The 18,847-nt window shown below is 33.5% G+C and overlaps 1 protein-coding gene and 1 pseudogene across 7 annotated transcripts in view; one reads left to right on the top strand and one right to left on the bottom strand.

The window, feature by feature from the left end:
• The window catches only part of LOC149743948 (uncharacterized), a 174,651-nt gene that overhangs the window by 12,467 nt on the left and 143,337 nt on the right, over positions 1 to 18,847 (bottom strand). For 3 of the 7 annotated variants that reach the window (XM_089905958.1, XM_089905960.1, XM_089905972.1), the window contains one exon: positions 501 to 4,433. The exons of the other annotated variants lie outside the window; for them this stretch is intronic. Coding sequence is in view for 2 of the 3 variants with exons in the window: in XM_089905960.1 (XP_089762086.1) it covers positions 4,304 to 4,433 (130 nt within the window). In the remaining variant the exon portion in view is untranslated. Of the gene's footprint in view, positions 1 to 500; positions 4,434 to 18,847 lie in introns of those variants that run through there. 7 annotated transcript variants of the gene reach the window in all.
• On the top strand, positions 15,952 to 18,040 carry LOC149743950 (T-box transcription factor T pseudogene; annotated as a pseudogene).

The following is an 18,847-nucleotide window of genomic DNA, read 5'->3' as shown; positions in this document are numbered from 1 at the left end:
TGGAAAATAAGAAATTTATTTGGTAAAGTATAAAAATATTCTATTGGAGAAGTGAATATGGCCTGTGCATTACTTATTAATAATAATAAATATTTACAAAGCACCTTCTAGGCACTAGGAAAAGTTCTAATTGCTTTCCATTTTTTTTATTATATGATAAATGCCCCCATTTTATGGATAAGGAAACAGGATAAGTAAATATAGGTAAAAATTTAAGAGTTACAGTCTTAATCAGTTTTTTAAATTAATTACAGATTAATAAAATTCATGTTCTGGTATAAATTAAATTGTGTTTTGAATCATTTACTTTTTAAAATTTTGTTTTAATTTTACTCAAAGAGAAAAAATATACTCCTGAGTTTGATTAGAGAGAAAAGTGGTCACATTTCAGGTAATATACGATCTTTATATACAATGCCAGCACCCAGGAAGAGACTGCCTATTATAAGTTGTTTTTTCTCAAAGTAACAGCTTTATGGAAATATAGTTTACTTACCATACATTTTACCACTTTAAAGTGTGCAATGTTTAGCATTAGTGCTTAAGTGTTCATTGTTTGGTATATTCACAGAGTTCTGCAAGCATCGCCACTATCTCATTTTGGAATATTTGCATCACCCCAGGAAGAAATCCTTTAGCAATCTCTCCCCTGTCCTTCCTCTTCTTAACTCCTATTAAACTCATAAGTTTTTCAAAATTGAAAAAAGTCACATTGAATCTTAATGTGAGGCCCCATTTTTGTTTGTTTGTTTTTAAGCTGTGAGAGACTTATTTGTTTGAAGTTGATGATAATTTTGTTTTTAAGAGATTTACAATGCCAAATTACTGAGTGTTTGATAGTAATGTTAATTTAAATGTGTTACACTAGATATAACAAAATTCAGATTTTTCCTTATGTAGTATGTTTAAGATGGGTTGCTTGTATATTTTAACCCCTTAACATGACTCTGCATTGAATTTCTGTGGTAACCGCATTTCTGCAAAAGCATAAAAACATTCAGAGGCTGTGCCCTCTCTCTCCTTTTCCTGTTGCCTTTCAGATCAGGAGAACATGTCTCTCCAGAAGTCACTGGAATGCCCTACATACATTTATTATTATTGCTATTTCCATCCCCCAAATTAATATCAAAACTACCATGATAGATTTGTAAAGAAACCATTTAGGACTACTCATGAGAAAGAAAATTATCTTGGATAATGACAGAAAAGAAAAAAAAAATACAGTTAGAAGATAGGAAGTCAAATTCAAACTGTTTGGCCTAATCCTGAATGTATCATTTTCATTATATAGTCAACTTCTGCTGTGACTTTATGGCTTAATGATATGATTATGCCCAGTTGATGATGAGTAGCTCTGGTCATAGGATCACCCGAAATCCTAGTCATGTTTAAATAGAACATAGTGGTATGTGAGAAGCTCTTACTCAAACTAAGAGTAATTTACTGTCACAGCAACCAAGACTTTGTCCCCCAACTTCAATTAGGCTATGATGTTTTATCATAATATTTCATTCCTCTCAGATTTCCTATCTTTGGTTATAGGACCAGATGGTTTCACTGGTGAATTCTACCAAATATTATAAGAAGTCATACCATTCCCTCTCAAACTTCTCCAAAACATAGATGAGGAAAGAACACTTTGAAATTCATCTTACAAGGCCATCATTACCTGATACCAAAGCCAGACAAGGATATACAAAAAAATTAAATTACAGGTCAATATATGTGATGAACATAAATGCAAAATTACCCAATAAAATATTAGTAAATCAAATTCAACAGTACATTAAAAGGATCATACACCATGATCAAGTGGGCTTTGCTTCTGGGATGCAAGGATGGGTCAACACTTGCAAATTAATCAATGTGATTCACCACATTACAAAATAAAGGATAAAATCCTGTGATTATCTTAATAGATGCAGAAAAAGCATTTGACAAATTCAACATCTTTTCCTAATAAAAAACTCTTAACAAAGTGGATATAGAAGAAATTTATCTCAACATAATAAAGGCCCTATATAACAAGCCCACAGCTAACATCACAATCAGTGATGAAAAGCCGAAAGCTATTGCTCTAAGATCAGGAACATGACAAGAATGCCTGTTCTCACTATTATTTAACACAGTACTGGCAGTCCTAGTCAGAGCAATTAGTCAAGAAAAAGAAATAAAAAGCATTCAAATCAGAAAATAATAATTTAAGTTGTCTCTGCTTGCAGATGATATGATATAATATTTATAATAGACTTCACCAAAAGACTGTTATAACTAATAAACAGTTTCAGTAAAGTTGCAAGATACAAAATCAATATACAAAGGTCAGTTGTGTTTCTATACACTAATAATACCTATCAGAAAGAGAAATTAAGAAAACGATCTCATTTACAATTGCATTAAAAAGAATAAAATACTTGGTAATAAGTTTGTTCAAGGAGGTGAAGGATTTGTACACTCAAGAATTGTTCCAGATTGAATGTTGAGCATCTTTTCATGTACCTGTTGGCCACTTGGGTGTCTTCTTAGGAAAATGTCTACTTAGTTCTTCTACCCATTTTTTAGTTGGAGTATTTTGTATTGAGTTGTATGAGTTCCTTAGATATTTTGGACATTAACCCTTTACTCTGTATATGGTTTGCAAAAAATTTTCTCCCATTCTGTAGGTAGCCTTTTCATTTTGTTGATTGTTTCTTTAGCTGTGAAGAAGCTTTTTAGTTTGATATAGTCCCACTTGTTGATTTCTGCTTTTGTTGCTTGTGTTTTTGGTGTCAAATCCAAAAAATCATTGCCAAGATCAATGTTAAGGAGCTTTCCCTACATGTTTTCTTCCAGACGTTTTATATGTTGAAGTGTTTAATCCATTTTGAGTTAATTTTTATGAGGAGTATAAGATAGAGGTACAATTTCATTTTTCTCCATGTGGTTATCCAGTTTTCCAGACACCATTTGTCGAAGAGGGTATTCTTTTCCCAGCAAAAGAAGGTATCAAAGAGGTATCAGCACTTCTGTCATTATTGCAACTTTACTCAGAATAACCAAGATACGAAAAAACTTAAGTGTCCATCAATGGATGAATAAATAAGATGTAAAATATATATGCATGTATATATATATTTATATTATATTATAATTAATATTATAATATATATATATATATAATTCAGCCATGAAAAAAATGAAATTCTGCCATTTACAACAACATGGATGGACCCTGATTTATTATGCTAAATGAGCTAAGTCAGACAGAGGAAGATTAAATGCTGTATGATATTACTTATTTGTGGATTCTAACAAAGATAAAACAGAGAGTAGAATAGTGATTACCAGGGGCTGAAGGTTGGGGGATTGGGGAGATGTTATTTAAGGATACAAACTTAAAACTAGTAGATAAATAAATCCTGAAGTTCTAATGTAGAGCATAGTAATTATAGTCACCAATACTGTATTATGAACTTCAAATTTACCAAGAGACTAGATCTTCATTCTTCTCATCACAAAGAAAGAAGTGATAATTACATGACACATTAAAAGTATTAGGTAACACTATGGTGGTAATCATACTGCAATATATAAATGCATCAAATCAACACATTGTACACCTTAAAATTACACAGTGTTATATGTCAATAGTATCTCAATTTAAAAAAGAAAAAAAAGTAATTGGTTGAATAATTTAGTTATCAGAATTGATGTATGTGTAACTTTACCACCTCAACGTGAAGCCCTGATTTCTGTCTAGTCTAAGCTTCAGAATTCAGTTTTACAATTGTAAATTAGAAATGAGGATTCTGAAAAGTCCTACACATAAATCCATGTAGATACATATAGCACGTGCACACACACACACACATCATACTTTGTGTATTTATTTTGAATAGAAAATGGAATAAGCAGGTGAGTAGTTTCAAAGTTGAAGATTTATTCATTTTTGGAAATTTTAAGGTAATTTTAGTCAGTTTGATATAAATATCAATATACTATATGTTGGCTGCCATTGGTCTAAAAATCTACCAGATCTTCCAGCTCCATGCTACTAACAATATCTAGTACTGCTGTGAGCTGAATTGTGTCCCCCCAAAAGATATATTGAAGTCCTGAACCCAGGCACCTGTGAATGTGACCTTATTTGGAAACGGGGTCTCTGCGATTTAACCAACTTAAGGTAAGGTCATATTGGATTGAGGTGGGCCCTAAGTCCAATGACTAGTGTCCTTATAAGGAGAAAGAGACACAGAGAAGTAGACACGCAGGGTAAAGGGCCATATGATTGTGGAGACAGAGGTTGGAGGGATGAAACTTCGAGTCAAGGCACGCCAAGTATTTGCCAATGATCATCCGAAGTTAGGGAGATGCAATGAAGGATTCTTCCCAAGAGTCTCCAGAGGGAGCCTGGCACTGCTGACACATCAATTCCAGACTTCAAGCCACCAGAACTGTAAGAAAATAAATTTCTGTTGCTTTAAGTCATATACTTGTAGTATTTTGCTATAGCAGCGCTAGGATATTAATACACATACTATATACAGTAGTAGATAGTAGATTGGCCAGTGATATTCCAACTGGGTAAACATTTCTTTGACATGTTCTTACACAGATGGGCATTCACCATACCTTAATGACTTGCAATTTATAATTTTGCTTCTGTGACAGACCCATGATATGAACTTTGGAACAACAACAACAAACAAAAAGTACTGGGTGAAAGAACAGTATTGTTTCTCCTGAGAGACAATTAGAAACTGGTTTCAGACAGGCTGGAAGTAGAGAATGCAAATTTTCTGTTAAAAATCAGTGGAATAAAAGCATTTTATTTCAATCTCGTCTTTTCGACCCCTGTCAAATGCCTAAAAGAACAAAAGAATAGTAGAAAATTCAAGATTTAATATAATAGAAAAAAAACCCTTCAATATACAAATAGAATTATACTAGCCAAAAAATGTGAAATACTAACCTAAACAAGAGTGCATGATATTTATTTTCACAAACTTCCTCAGTCTCCAAGGTATTTGTACATTTCCAAAAAAAAATTAAGTATCTTATTCTGCATAATCTCTACAAAATGACAGTTAAGACATCAAGAGTTATAGGAAGGCTCTGGGTACTGTGGAGTATATCCTGTTGGGACCCAGATATTTGTGACAGAAAAGCAGATACCTGGCAAATAAAAAACAAATAAATAATAAAAATAAATAAAACCATCTGTACACTTTCTTTCCTAGCCTGAAAGTTACTTCACTGAGAGCTGAATAGAGGAGAGAAGGAAAAGCATTGCCATAGACTAAATGTTAGTGCCCCCATTCATATGTTAAAACTTAATTTACAGTGGGATGTCATTTGGAGGTGGGGCCTTTGGTTGGTGATCATGTCATAAGGGCAGATCCCTCATGAATGAATGACACCAAACCTGCTGGCACCTGATCTTGAATTTCCCAGCCACCGGAAGTGTGAGAAATAAGTTTCTGTTGTTTGTAAGTCACCCAGTCTACGGTAATTTGTTATAGCAGCCTGAATGGGCTAAGACAGGAATAGAGGAGGCAATCCATGATTTTATAAGTTGAGGGGTGCTCTGGATACTCTAGCTTTCAATATGATGGGCTCTCAATATTACACTTTCCTTTCTGCACTTTCTTCTGTACTTTTGAGGGATAAACATGCAAGCCACATATTTCAGACAACCTAGCTTTCTGAATTTCTCTTGGTTTCTGCCAATTGGAGGCACTAGATGGAATTTAGAAGGAAGAAAGAAGAAACAGAATATTACTTTGCTATTTCAGTTTCTTTCAGCACCTAGGGGCTGTGACAGTAGCAGGACCATAACGACAAAAGAAGGCATCTTGCTCATGGTCTTCTTGGCATGGAACCTCCATTCTAGGAGAAGAGCATGCAGGGGTGGAGGCAAAGAAAGGCAGACCAGCTCTACAATATACAAAAATTTATTGAATTAAATGCTCGCGAAATGGGTGAATTTTATAATATTTAACCTATATTTTATAAAGCCGTTTTTTTAAAGGTGATTTTAGGCAGCAGTGAATGTCAGCAACTTTGAGAGTAATTTAGCAGCAATGGTAGAGTGGGCTCCTGGTTTTTGCTTAATAGCAAAATACATTTCTAACATAGCAGACACAGAGAGCTTACCCCTCATACTGTCAGCAGCTCTGGGGCGAAAATGGTCACATGAGCTGTAGCCTAAGGCAGTGACAGTTTCTTGATCTATGAAGAACAACCCTCCTCTTCCCTTAACGCCTTTAGCCATTCCATCACTCTAGTCACCCGTGATCAGCTATAAATTTCCCCATCCTTAAATACTGAATGGTTTTCACATCTGCCAAATGTACGCTGAATACCAAAGAAGATTTTTCTGTCACCCAAGCAATTTGTTGAGGAAAAGTTTGGAGTCAACACCTCTGAATCCACGCCCCAGATAGTCCCAGTTACCATAGTTGTCAACATCTCTGGCAAGCAGCAAAAATAATTCAAAGATGGATCATACTTAGAAAGGAAATGATATGTGCTCTATGCACGAAACATTTTTCTTTAAATCAGTAAACGGTCATTTCTGATAAAAAGATGGTTACAGTAAAACAAAGGAATGAAAGAAATGCTTCTCATTATTCTCACAGAATTTATAGATAATATCATCTTTATAAGTAATAAGTGAAATTTGAACAATGAGAAAAAGGTATTCCAAAGAGACTTTATAGGATGTCCAAAGAATATAGAATTGAGTTGCAAAATGTCACAATATGACAAAAAATGAAAAGCCAGTGTAGAGAATAATGCCCATTATAGGTGGAAAAAGTTAGATGTTTGTAAGTAGTTATGAGGGTGACTCAGAGAGAAAGAAAGAGAGGGAGGGAGGGAGGTGGAGCAGGGAGAGAGAAAGGGGAATGTAAACATGATCACAGAAGGAATGTTAGACTTTAAAAAGGTATATCTAACATGCATTATTGATATTTTTAAGAAGAACTAAGCAAATGAAAATATAGAAAGAGTCTAAAGTATAATTTTTTCAACATTTTTCTGAAATAAAAACAAGTTGAATGTGTAGACTGAAGGGGCTCATAGATTTCCAAGAAATAATGAAACCTAACATTCATACCTACCATTCCAAATCAAAGCATATTCTGGTAAGGATGTTAAAATTCAGGTACAAAGAAAGAATCCTAGGAGTAGGAGGGGAAAAAATCATGCCCCCTACTAGTGTGAGATATCAAGATGGATTCGACATCTTCACAGTAATATTCATGCAAGGAGACAGTTTGATCAGTATCTAAAATATACTGAGAGGAAGAATATGTGATGCAAGAATTTTATAATCAGCCAGGTAATCCTTTGATTTTAAAGAAAACTTTTGAGTAAAAAGGAAAAGGGTGCACGAAGTTATGCCATTTATGAATAACAAGGTCTGAAACTCCTAGGGGACAAGGTTAGGCAGTGATAAAGAAAGAAAAGGGAGAAAATGGAGCTGAAATCAACTGATTAGGTGATGAGAACTAAAGGATATTTTTTAAATTGACAGAGTAGACACCCATGCCAACCCACCCCCACTCCTGCCCAAATACGTTAAGATTAATTTTTATTTAATGAAAGTGACAGAAGCGTGAGATGGTCACATGATCAGAGCAAAGGTAGCGGGAATATTCAGCCAGCCTCCTTTGGGTTGCAGAGTCTGTTAATTTTGACTCTGTTCTCATGTGAGGACTCTTGTCAATACGCAAAGCTCATTTTTTCTAAGCTCAAAGCTTTTTCAGAATCAAGTCACCTAACACCATTCAGAAAGAACTTTAAGCAGCATCTATGTCCTTCCTGTGAAATATTTATGAGCAACTTGGATTCTGACTTTCCTGTCAAACCCACCAAAGCCTAGTCTACATTCTCTTTTAAGGACATGATGGATGTTGGAAGTGGAAATCCTGTTTATCCCCAGCCCACATCTATCTTTCTATTTTTTTCTATTTCTATAGATGATAGATAGAGAATAGAGATACAGTTAATTTCTCACCGAGCTTATTAAAAAATCTATGTTCTTACAAGATGTTACTTATATTATTTCATTTGATTTCCCCAATACTGTTAATAGTTGGCATCATAATTCCCATTTTACAGCATAGAAATTTCAATTCCATTAGGTTAAATCAATTTGTTCTAAATTACACAGAAATTCAGTTTTGTGTCTGGTATTCGAAGAATCTCTTTGTACTTCCCCACCACCCCTTACTGTAGTTGTAAAATTCACCTATTGGCAATCACATATGATAAATGATCATATGATTCCAGAGAATAAATTACAAGTGTTAAACTTAAAAATAATGGCTCGTTAGTTCCCTATCCCCCCATCTTTAATGACAGAAATCACAGATCTTTTTCATGAGGATCACAGTTTTTGAAGTAAAATACTGGATTTTTATTTCTATTGCTATGATGGTATTATTATAGTAATACCAAAACAAGAAAAACACAATACACAAAAAGAAAACTACACACCAATTTCCATCATAAAATAAATGTAGAAATCCTTAGCAAAATATTAATAGAATTAGCAATATATAAAAATAATTATACACCATTACCAATTGATATTCATTCTCAGCATGTAAAGCCAGTTCAATATTCAAGAATTATCAATGTAATTTACCCAATCCTAAAGAAAAAAAAATTGCATGGTCATATAATTCAATGCAGAAAAAGGGTTTGACAAATTTCACAACCATTCATGTTGTAAAAACAACAAACGAACAAAAAGCTCTCAGAAAAATAGGAATAGAGAATAACTTCTTCCACTTGATAAACAGCATCTATGGAAATCAAAAACAAAAAGAAAACCAAAACCAAAATTCCCAAAGTTAACTTATACTTAATGATGAAAGACTGAATTATTTCCCTCCTCAAGATCAGGAACAAGGCAAGGATATTCACTCTCACCGCACTCATTTCACATAGTATGAGGTGTTCTAGCAAGTTCAGTAAGGCAAGAAAAACAATTAAAAGACAGATATGTAGGTAAGAAAGAAATAAAATTGTCTCTATTCGCAGATGATATGATTATATACAAACTGAAGTCTAGGAATACACATATACTCAAAAAATACCCTTTTAGAATTAATAAGTTAAGCAAGGATACAGGATATAGAACAAACATAAAATATTAATTGTAAACCTATTTGCTAGGAATTAACTATGGGCAGTGAGATTTTTATAATCACTCAAAAATGAAATATAGAAATATATCCAAATAATCAAATATTTACAAGACTTGTCATCAAAAACTATAAAATGCTCATGAAAAAAATCAAAGAGGTTCTAAATAAATGGAAGACATTCAGTGTTTATAGATTGGAAGCTTCAGCTTGGTAACTGTTAGTTTTGCAAGGGCCATCATAACAAAATATCAAAGGCTGGGTAGCATAAATAAAATAAATATATTTTCTCACAATCCTGGAGGCTTATTAAAGTCCATGATCAAGATGTCAGCAGGGTTTTATTTTGCCTAAGGCTTCTCTTCTTTTCTCCTAAATGGCCATCTCTTCTCTGTGCCTTCAGAGTCTTCCTCTATGTGTGTCTGTCCTAATTGCAAATCAGGTTGGATTAGAGCCCATCTTAATTACCTCATTTTAATTTAAATACCTCTTTAAAGACCATATCCCAAATATAGTCACATTATCATACTGTTAAGTCTGGGGGGTTAAGACTTCTACACATAAATTTTGGGGAGAGTCAATTTAGCTCATAACAGTAAGGATTTCAATTATGCCAAAATTGATATATAACTTTAAAACTATTCTCATCAAAACATCAGCAAGAATTTTTGTATAGACCAGATTATTTAAAAATATATATGGAAAAGAACAAAGGAACTAGAAGAACAAAAAGAATTTGGAAAATGAAGAATATAGTAGAAGAAGCCAGTCTACCCAATTTTAAGCCTTATTTTTTATCTTTATCTTTTTTTATTACTGCTTTATTTATTTATTTTGGAGTATAGTCACTTTACAATATTTTGTTAGTTTCTACTGTACAGCAAAGTGAATCAGCTATACGTATACATATATCCTCTCTTTTTTTGGATTTCCTTCCCATTTAGGTCACCACAGAGCACTGAGTAGAGTTCCCTGTGCTATACAGTAGGTTCTCATTAGTTATCCATTTTATACGTAGTATCAATAGTGTATATATGTCAATCCCAATCTCCCAATTCATCCTTATACTATCTTTAGTAATCAAGACTGTGTGGTGTGAGTGGAGGAATAGACACATAGGCCAATAGAAGAGAACAGAAAATCCAGAAATAAACTCACAAATATGCCCAAATGATTTTTGACAAAAGTGAAAGGAACAATTCAATGGAGAAAAGATAGCCTTTTAAACCAATGGTACTAGAGTAATCTGATAGGTTAAAAAAAACTGGGCCTTGACTTGTCACACATCTTACATAAAAATTAGTATTCTGGTTGTGATATTGTACTATAATCTAAGATGTCACCATTGAAAGAAACTGGGAAATGAGTACATGAGACCCCTCTGCATTATTTCTTATTACTGCTAATGAACCTACAATTACTTCAAAATGAAACTTTTTAAAAAATTTAAATAAAACATATAAATCCTGAATAAGATCAATAGTCTGAATATTGATTCATAGTAAAGCCTTTGCCAGTTTGGTGCTTGTGCTATCAACAGCAAGGCAGACTGCTATGATCAGGTGAAAAAAAGAGATTACTGTGTGTAGCCTCTCATCCTATAATACCCCACTTGAGTTCAGACCTAAATAGAAGAGAGTCCTATTTACCAATCAGCTGGGGGAACACATACTGTCTATATATATGTATATATTTCATTTTTAGGAGATTAAAGAAATTCCTAAGCTATAAAATCAAAACTATAGTGCTTAGGACTCAGAATGTTATTTGCTAACTTCAGAGTTTATGAAGATCTTTCATTATGAGCTTAAGGGAAGAAAAGAAACTAATATGTAAATTAAGCAAAAGAAAGTTATAATAAAAGAAAAACAAAGAGAAAACCCAACAGAGAAGGTAATAAAATTCCAGTGGAGATCATTACAGGTACTTTTTAGAAATAAAGGTAGTAGAACATAATGATAAGCATGATTTAGAACTGAAAAATGTTGAGAATAAAAGCAGTACATGCAATTTTTAAATGGCCAATATAACCTCCAAAAATGACAGAAACTGAGGATGGAAATTATTTTCCAAATATAATTTTAAATGATTTTTTACCAACTGAGGAAATCCTTTCAGCCTAACATTCTCCCCCAAAGGGCATTTGGATTTGAACTCCTAAAGATGGGAAGATAATTGGTATTTTATTGCTCAATATGTTTGCAACCATAATGATGAAAATATTGTTTATTTACTTTCAATTTTGAGTCAATCTTCAGGCCACGGAAAGAAGATGCTATGTTTAAGGATGGAATGAAAATCCAAGAGCTATGATAAAAATGTAACTTACACAAAGCAGATTGTGAAGAATATTGGGTAGAGAAACAAGGGCATTAAAATTGTCATATAAAGTATGAAAACGGAATTAAAGGACTATAGAAAAATGAGTTTAATTACATTGTTTATACTAAAGATAATTGACAGAAAAACCAAAAGAATAACATAATTGACTAAAACAGTTGGAGAAGAGGACCTGAGTGAGTTAAATATTTATATTTGATATTGGGGGAATAATAAATGTTATCTGATATTAATAAATTCAGAAAATATATATTGTTTGAGAAGGGAAATAACCAAAATATAAACAATTGTGAAGAACTTGTCTGGAGAGTAGACTTAGAAGTGAAGAAGTGATCTGACTCTGTTGATATTTAATATAAAACATTCTTTAACATGTGATTTTTTTAATGAGCATATATTACTTGATAAAACCAAATACTTTAAAACTACAACCCTACTTACTTATAAGTGATAGTGATTTATATGATACGAAGGTGCTTATTGTTGAATTGATATGAAAAAATTTAGAATAGAAGCAATTACCAAACTAGAATCATGCATGTAAACATTTTTTCTAGCATTTTTTATGTGTTAAAATGTGTTATTTTTCTTTGCTTTATACTGTTGAATTTGAAATATCACCCACCCAAGGCTCTTCGTTTCTCCCTAGTTACTTGGCTAGCGGCTGCTTCTATTTGCAAGGACATATCATGTGAATTACAAGGAAGTAAAATAATTGGCCTTCAACTAGACTAAATTTTCACCAAGTGGATTATTGTGCCCTGATAATGCCCACAGTCTAAATGACAACACTCAAAACTCAAATGTGTTCTTAATTATAATTTCCAAGTTAGGAAAATTGTGTTTTGTATAAAATATTATTTCATTAAATTAGCCACAATAAAAAATAAGAATCACCTTTCATTGGGAATATACAAGAGTAAGTTTCAAATAATTTTATCATGGAAAGTATTATAATAATCATTTCTAATATTTACAGTTAAGAATCTTAAAATCCTTCTGGCTTTACTTTCAAGAAAAGTCATCAGCAACATTTAAAAATGTATGCTTATGAAATAAATCATCCAATTACTCTATTTCTATGTTTAAATTCCCCAGTTCTTCTGGCAATAGAATATAAGTCACTGAAGCTTTGTTTCCAGTGGAAAGTGGCTGGTACCTCCAATCCTACCCCAGAAACCCACATTTATATAATCTGCAATAATTATCCAGGTATTTTTAGATCACTTCCATGGCTTTAATATTTACTTGTCATGTTACTTATTTTCACAGCTAGGCATCACATCACCCGTCTTTACAAATCAATTTATTACAAATTAAAGGATATAATCCTTCTTCTCTGACTAGTTTTCTACAATTTCTTTTTCCCAGCAACAAATATAATTAAAAATAATAATTGATCATTTGTTTTAACTTGTCAGTAGAACTTACCATTTCCTGGTAAGGACATCTTTGTTAAAATTGGATGATTTTTAAATGTGTCAAAATGATCAAGATAATAAAGGTCTTGAAATATTTGCCTTTTTGAATTTAGAAATGTAAGCTATGACAGAATACAATTTCTTTCTGTAAAACACATACAAAAATGAATAGCACGTTTCAAATAGTTAACTGTTATTTCACAAGGATCATAAAAATTAAATAATTAGATGAGGAACTCTGTTCCATTATTCAACAGGACAATTAGTTCTATCAACATTTACAAGTTTTAAATATAGATTTATAATGCAAATATATTTATAATGTATTTTTATTTTTTATAGTGTATTTTTAAAATCTTCAATTAAAATCAGTAATCAAAAGAATTTAACATTAATGATAATAAAGCATTTATTATAATGTTTCTTTTATTCTTCAGTTATACTATTTCAATACTTTAAATACATGTTCAATTTTATTACCATATTTATGAATTAAAAATCTTAGTTTTGCTTAATGTCCTCCACTAGCAAGAAAACAAAAATTGAATGATACATTTCCATTTACTTATAACTTGAATTCTTTATAAATAATTTTATTTATCAAATATAAATAACTATGATTATAAATATAAGGTTTCAAAAAATGAGAAAAGCGAAGATACAGTTCATGAATTTGTGCTAATGACAGTTAATTATGCTTAAAATTTACTGTCAATTTGAACAAAAAACTATCACAAAAACAAAGTAGGACATTATATAATGATAAAAGGTCAAATCACCAGGAAGATATAACAATTACAAATATATATTCATGCAACATCAGAGCACCTAAATATATAAAACAAACACTGACAGAATTGACTAGAAAAATAGACAGAAGTGCAATAATAGTAGACGATTTCAACGTCTCACTTTTAAGAATGGAGAGACAGTTACCTTATAGGGAACAATTTTTATGAGTTTTTCTTCTCTCCTTTCCTTATTTATTTTTGCAAATATAAAAAAAAAGCACAAACTGTGAAATAATAAAGAAAAGAAACAGAGATGAAAGAGAGAGAAAGGGGTGGAAGGAAGGATGGAAAGAAGGAAGGAAGGAAGGGAGGGTATCTTACACAAAAGGTGACATACTATACACAGTTTTCTGCAACTTCCTTTTATCACTTAACAATTTATACTCCAAAATATACAATATATAATCCATTTAATCCATTTTGTAGAGATCTTCCCAACTGCTTTGCGCAAGTACATAGTAATCCACTGTGTAGATATATTGCAGTTTATATAACTGTTGGATTTTGGTGTTAGAATTTTGGATTTTGAGGGCGATTTCAATTTTGTTACTAGTACCAATAATGTTACATTGAAGAACATTTGATACATGTCATTTCAAACTAATGTCAGTGTACTTTTGGATCTTTGGAACAGATTCCTGGAAGAGGGATTGATAGATCAAAGGCCAAATACAGCTATGATTTTGTTAGATATTGATAAAATCTTCTCCATGGATGTTGTCCCATTTTACATTTTGAAAAACAAAATATTAGACTGCTTTTTCCTCCTTAGCCTCACCAACAGAGTGTTATCAAACTTTTCATATATTTCAAATCTTACAGGTGACTAATGGTTTTGGTTTTAATTAACATTTTTCTCATTATAAAGATTATAATATGAAATATATTTTCTAACAAACATTGTTCCATTGAAAATATGAAACCTACATTTCGATCTGAGTAGCCCAGGGAAGTATCCTGGGTTAATGACATAAGTGGCTATTTAGTTGTAATTAATTAGGTTAATCTGAAACCATCCATTTTACTCAGGACTGCAGTTTAAAGAGATAGGAGAAAGAAAGGCAGAACAGAAGAAAGGGAAGGAAAGATGGAAGGAAGGAAGGAAGGAAGGAAGGAAGGAAGGAAGGAAGGAAGGAAGGAAGGAAGGAAGGAAGGAAGGAAGGGAGAGAGGGAGGAAAGGAGGGAGGGAGGGAGGGAGGGAGGGGTGAATTAAGCTAGGTCTGAATTAAGACAAAAAAATATATGAATAAATGGGAAAGAACTGCTTAAATCAATGTAATTACCCTTGTTTGCTTGAAATCTGTGTTATAGTTTGAAGTCCGTGCCATACCTACCTTGTTAAAAAAACACTAAATTTACCTATTTTGCTCATATTCATGTTTCTCATAAACTCTGACCAGAAATTACAAATTTTAAAGTTTTACCGCATTTCAACAGTAAACTACGTGCATAACCTCAGAAATGGATTGATGTCTCTTGTTAATACATATTTTGTTCATCATATGCTGGGTAGGAGCTACATATTAGTATATATGCTCAAATTTTTATTGCATTTAACACACCAGAAGGGACATTATACAACTAATAAGAAGTGAAGTCCATATTAAGTTATTTGATCAAATATGTTTCATGAAAACTGCCTAAGAACATCAAAACAATTAGTCAAACCCAAAATTCAATCTGAGTTAGCATTCATATTCAAAGATTTGAATTCAGAAGTAAGTTCAGAGACCAAATATTATATTTTGATTTGTTCTGGAGTGGCCATCTGCCCATATGAAAAAGCTACTGCAACCGTCTGGCAGGCAGTTTAAAGAACCAAAATAACTACTCTGCGCAGGTCAGGTTCACAGGCATCTGGGTGTTGACTTGGAAAGCACAAAAAGTAATAATCACAGCACGTGGTACTTTACCGAGTAGCCAGCCAAAAGTGTCTGTCTAAATAGTCAAAAAATTTAGCTGTCATAAGAATCCTTTGAGGAAACTTTATAAATACCTATCAAATTTCAAATATCAGTGGCCAACATTTTTAAAAACACCATAAAGATCTAATAAAATGTTATAGAAAAGTTATAATAATCCTGAGGTACCCATAATTTATATCCTGGCACATTTAAAAATGTTCCTTTTGTTTAAAAATGGGCTTCAAAGATATCAATAGTTTTATTTGTATATTTTATAAATATTTGTGTGCTAGTCAATAGTCTGATTTTTAATTGTTTAAAGCAAATCCAATGCCACAAAGAGCTACTTTAGTCATGACTTGCAGGAGTTCAAGGGGAATATCCTCTATCTTCACCCCTCTGCCCCTCCCCTACCTTCAAGTCTTCTCCTCACAGGTCTCTGCCTGGGAACTGTGGACTTTTGCTGCTCCTTTTCTTGGAAGAGTGGCTGCTGAAAGGAGTTAAATATGGCTCTTGGATAAGTAAGTCTGGGTTGGAGGGCCATGAAGAAGGGTCAGCAAGAGGACAATCTCCCTTGGCGTCCGGAACTTGTAGAATAGCCTGCAATAGAGTGGACCACCAGCTGAGCTCCTTGAAGTGAGAGCTACAGGCTGGCAGGGAGAAGGGTGACCCCAGTGTCAACCAAGAAAAGTTAGATATGGCTGCACTTCAGAGAGCTCACCAACCAGGTGATGGTCACCAATAACAGCAGGAGGATGTTCCCAGTGCTGAAATTGAGTATGGCTGGCCTGGACCCGAACACCATGTGTTGTTTTATCTTGGATTTTGTGATGGAGAGCAACCACTTCTGGAAGTGTGTGAACAGAGAGTGGGTGCCTGGGGGGTCAATCCAATTCATATGTGCATATGAAACTTCTTACATAAATAAAAGCTCTAAATTCATATAGTATGAGTTGAGGGTCTACAGGGGATGACTACCAGCCACGGCATTCTCAAGACTCAATGCATATCTGTCAAGGCTTACCAGAAAGAGATTACAGCTCTTAAAACTAAATACAACTCATTTGCAAGGGCTTGCTGTGATGCAAAAAGAAGCAGGGATCACAAAGATAAGATGGAAGAACCCAGAGACAAACAGCAACCTGGGTATTACTAATGGAAGTAGCTTATCCCTGGACTCAGTTCCTCCTATCTGCTGTCAACCCCCATCCTCAGTTTGGAGGTCCTGTCTCACTTTTCTCCACCCATGGCTGTGAAAAATGCTCTATGCTGAGGAACCACAGTTCACACATCCCTGTCCCTGTCCTCAAAGCTGTGCCTAGGACTCCTCCCCACTTGGACAAGCTCATACTTAGCCCATACACTCATTGGAAAAATTCTCCAACCTATTCTGACAATTCATTTGCAAGTTGTCCATGATCTGATCCCATGAACTTAGCCCAGCCTCAGCATGCGTGTACATACTATCATGTTACTCCTGAGCACAACAGGACTGCATCAGTACCCCAACCTGTGGTCAGCTAGCAGAGCACCTTCACACCAGGGTCTCAGACAGCATAGCTACCTAATGGGCTGGGAGTCCAGTCCTTCCCAGTGAACACTATCTTACCCAAATAATCTCAGGTCCCTTCTCCTCAGGATTCTCACTCTATAAGAACCATGTCCTGGCCACAGATATTCCTGACAGCCAATATCACACCTTGGCCTCATAACCTCATGGATATCCCTGTCACCACCTTCCATGTAAACCAAAGCCTTTCCTTAAAATATACACTATTTTTTTTTTATGTCTACCACTTTTACTCAGGATTTGATCTAGGTACAAAATGACAGTCTCATAGGTCAAGAAAGAAAAAAAAATCTTATTAACTTCACTTTAAAATATGAAAAGCAATATATGTTCTGTTGTTCATCAAAAAAATAACCCCACCCATCATCTGCAACACAAGTGTAGTCCTATGTTGTGTTTGTATGCTACAGATGAATTTAAGTATGGAAACAAAACTCAGTTGGACTATTAAATCACCATTACTTGATCATAATAAAATTTTGTTTGCTAAGATCCAGAAACTTATTTGTTTGTGTCTCTTACAGAATATAGAAGATTTGACACACTAGAATTAATAAACTCAACTCGTCTTATTTAGTGAAATAAAAAGCATACTTTCAATTGCATTTCTTGTTTCTTCAGAGTAGTTTTCAGGTCCCTTTTGTGACAGCTATCATACTTATAGTTAAGCTGTTAGGGACAAAATAATAAATTCATAGTTGAGGACAACAGACTTTAACTGAAATGGAAATTTCACTGTTCTGCCCAATAGAATGCGTTTATTTTGAGCACATGTAATTGCCTCTTGTATTGTTAAACATACAATGGCAATATTTTTCTTCTGAAAAAAATAGCCAAAGACAATGAGCAAAACATTTTCTGCAAAATAAAGGCAATATGAAAAAAAAAAAAATAGAAACAACAACAGCAAAAAACTAAATACAGTTCTAAAAAGATCTAGTGAGAGGAGTCAGTACTAGAAATTAGTGACAAACATAATCCACTAAAATTTTCAAAATTTACATAGCTCAAATTCTCGTCTTTTGCTAACTTACTGTGCGTCTAGAAATATTTATTTTGGAAAATATTGAGCAAACTTCTTTTGCCCAGAATGAAAAACTTTAAAGTTTAAGATGGATTACACAAAAGAACACATGCTTTCCTTTTCAAAGGAGACTGATTTTTTTTTTTTTGGCAGTACGCAGGCCTCTCACTGTTGCAGCTTCTCCCGTTGTGGAGCACAGGCTCTGGACACGCAGGTTCACCGGCCATGGCTCACGGGCCTAGCCACTCTGTGGCATGTGGGATCTTCCCGGACCGTGGCACGAACCCGTGTACCCTGCATCGGCAGGCGGACTCTCAACCACTGTGCCACCAGGGAAGCCCTAAAGGAAAGTGATCTTAAGAGCTTATAATTACTTAGTAAAGGTTTTCTGAAGATCAAATGCTTTTTAAATGCCCCTTTTTTGGTAATCTCTAAATTAATTGGAAGCATGTAAAATTGTTCTAAATTAATGATAAAAAAATCAACTTCATATTTTTTAACTGGCTCTTTAAGTTTTATATTAACAAATTGTAGCTCATGATATACCTTAAAATATTCTGATAAAGTATCCAGATTAAGTTCATCCAAAGAAGAGATAATGCATTTCTACATTTGTTTGTGATAATTGGAGCAAAGACTGTATTAAACTAAATAATGATA

Source organism: Delphinapterus leucas, unplaced genomic scaffold, assembly GCF_059928025.1.
Source record: "Delphinapterus leucas isolate spDelLeu-1000000601 "Yukka" unplaced genomic scaffold, BTC_Dleu_Yukka2 spDelLeu_asBTCV2_sq40, whole genome shotgun sequence".
In the NCBI taxonomy this organism is placed as follows: domain Eukaryota; kingdom Metazoa; phylum Chordata; class Mammalia; order Artiodactyla; family Monodontidae; genus Delphinapterus; species Delphinapterus leucas.
This window is presented reverse-complemented; position numbering and strand designations above follow the sequence as displayed.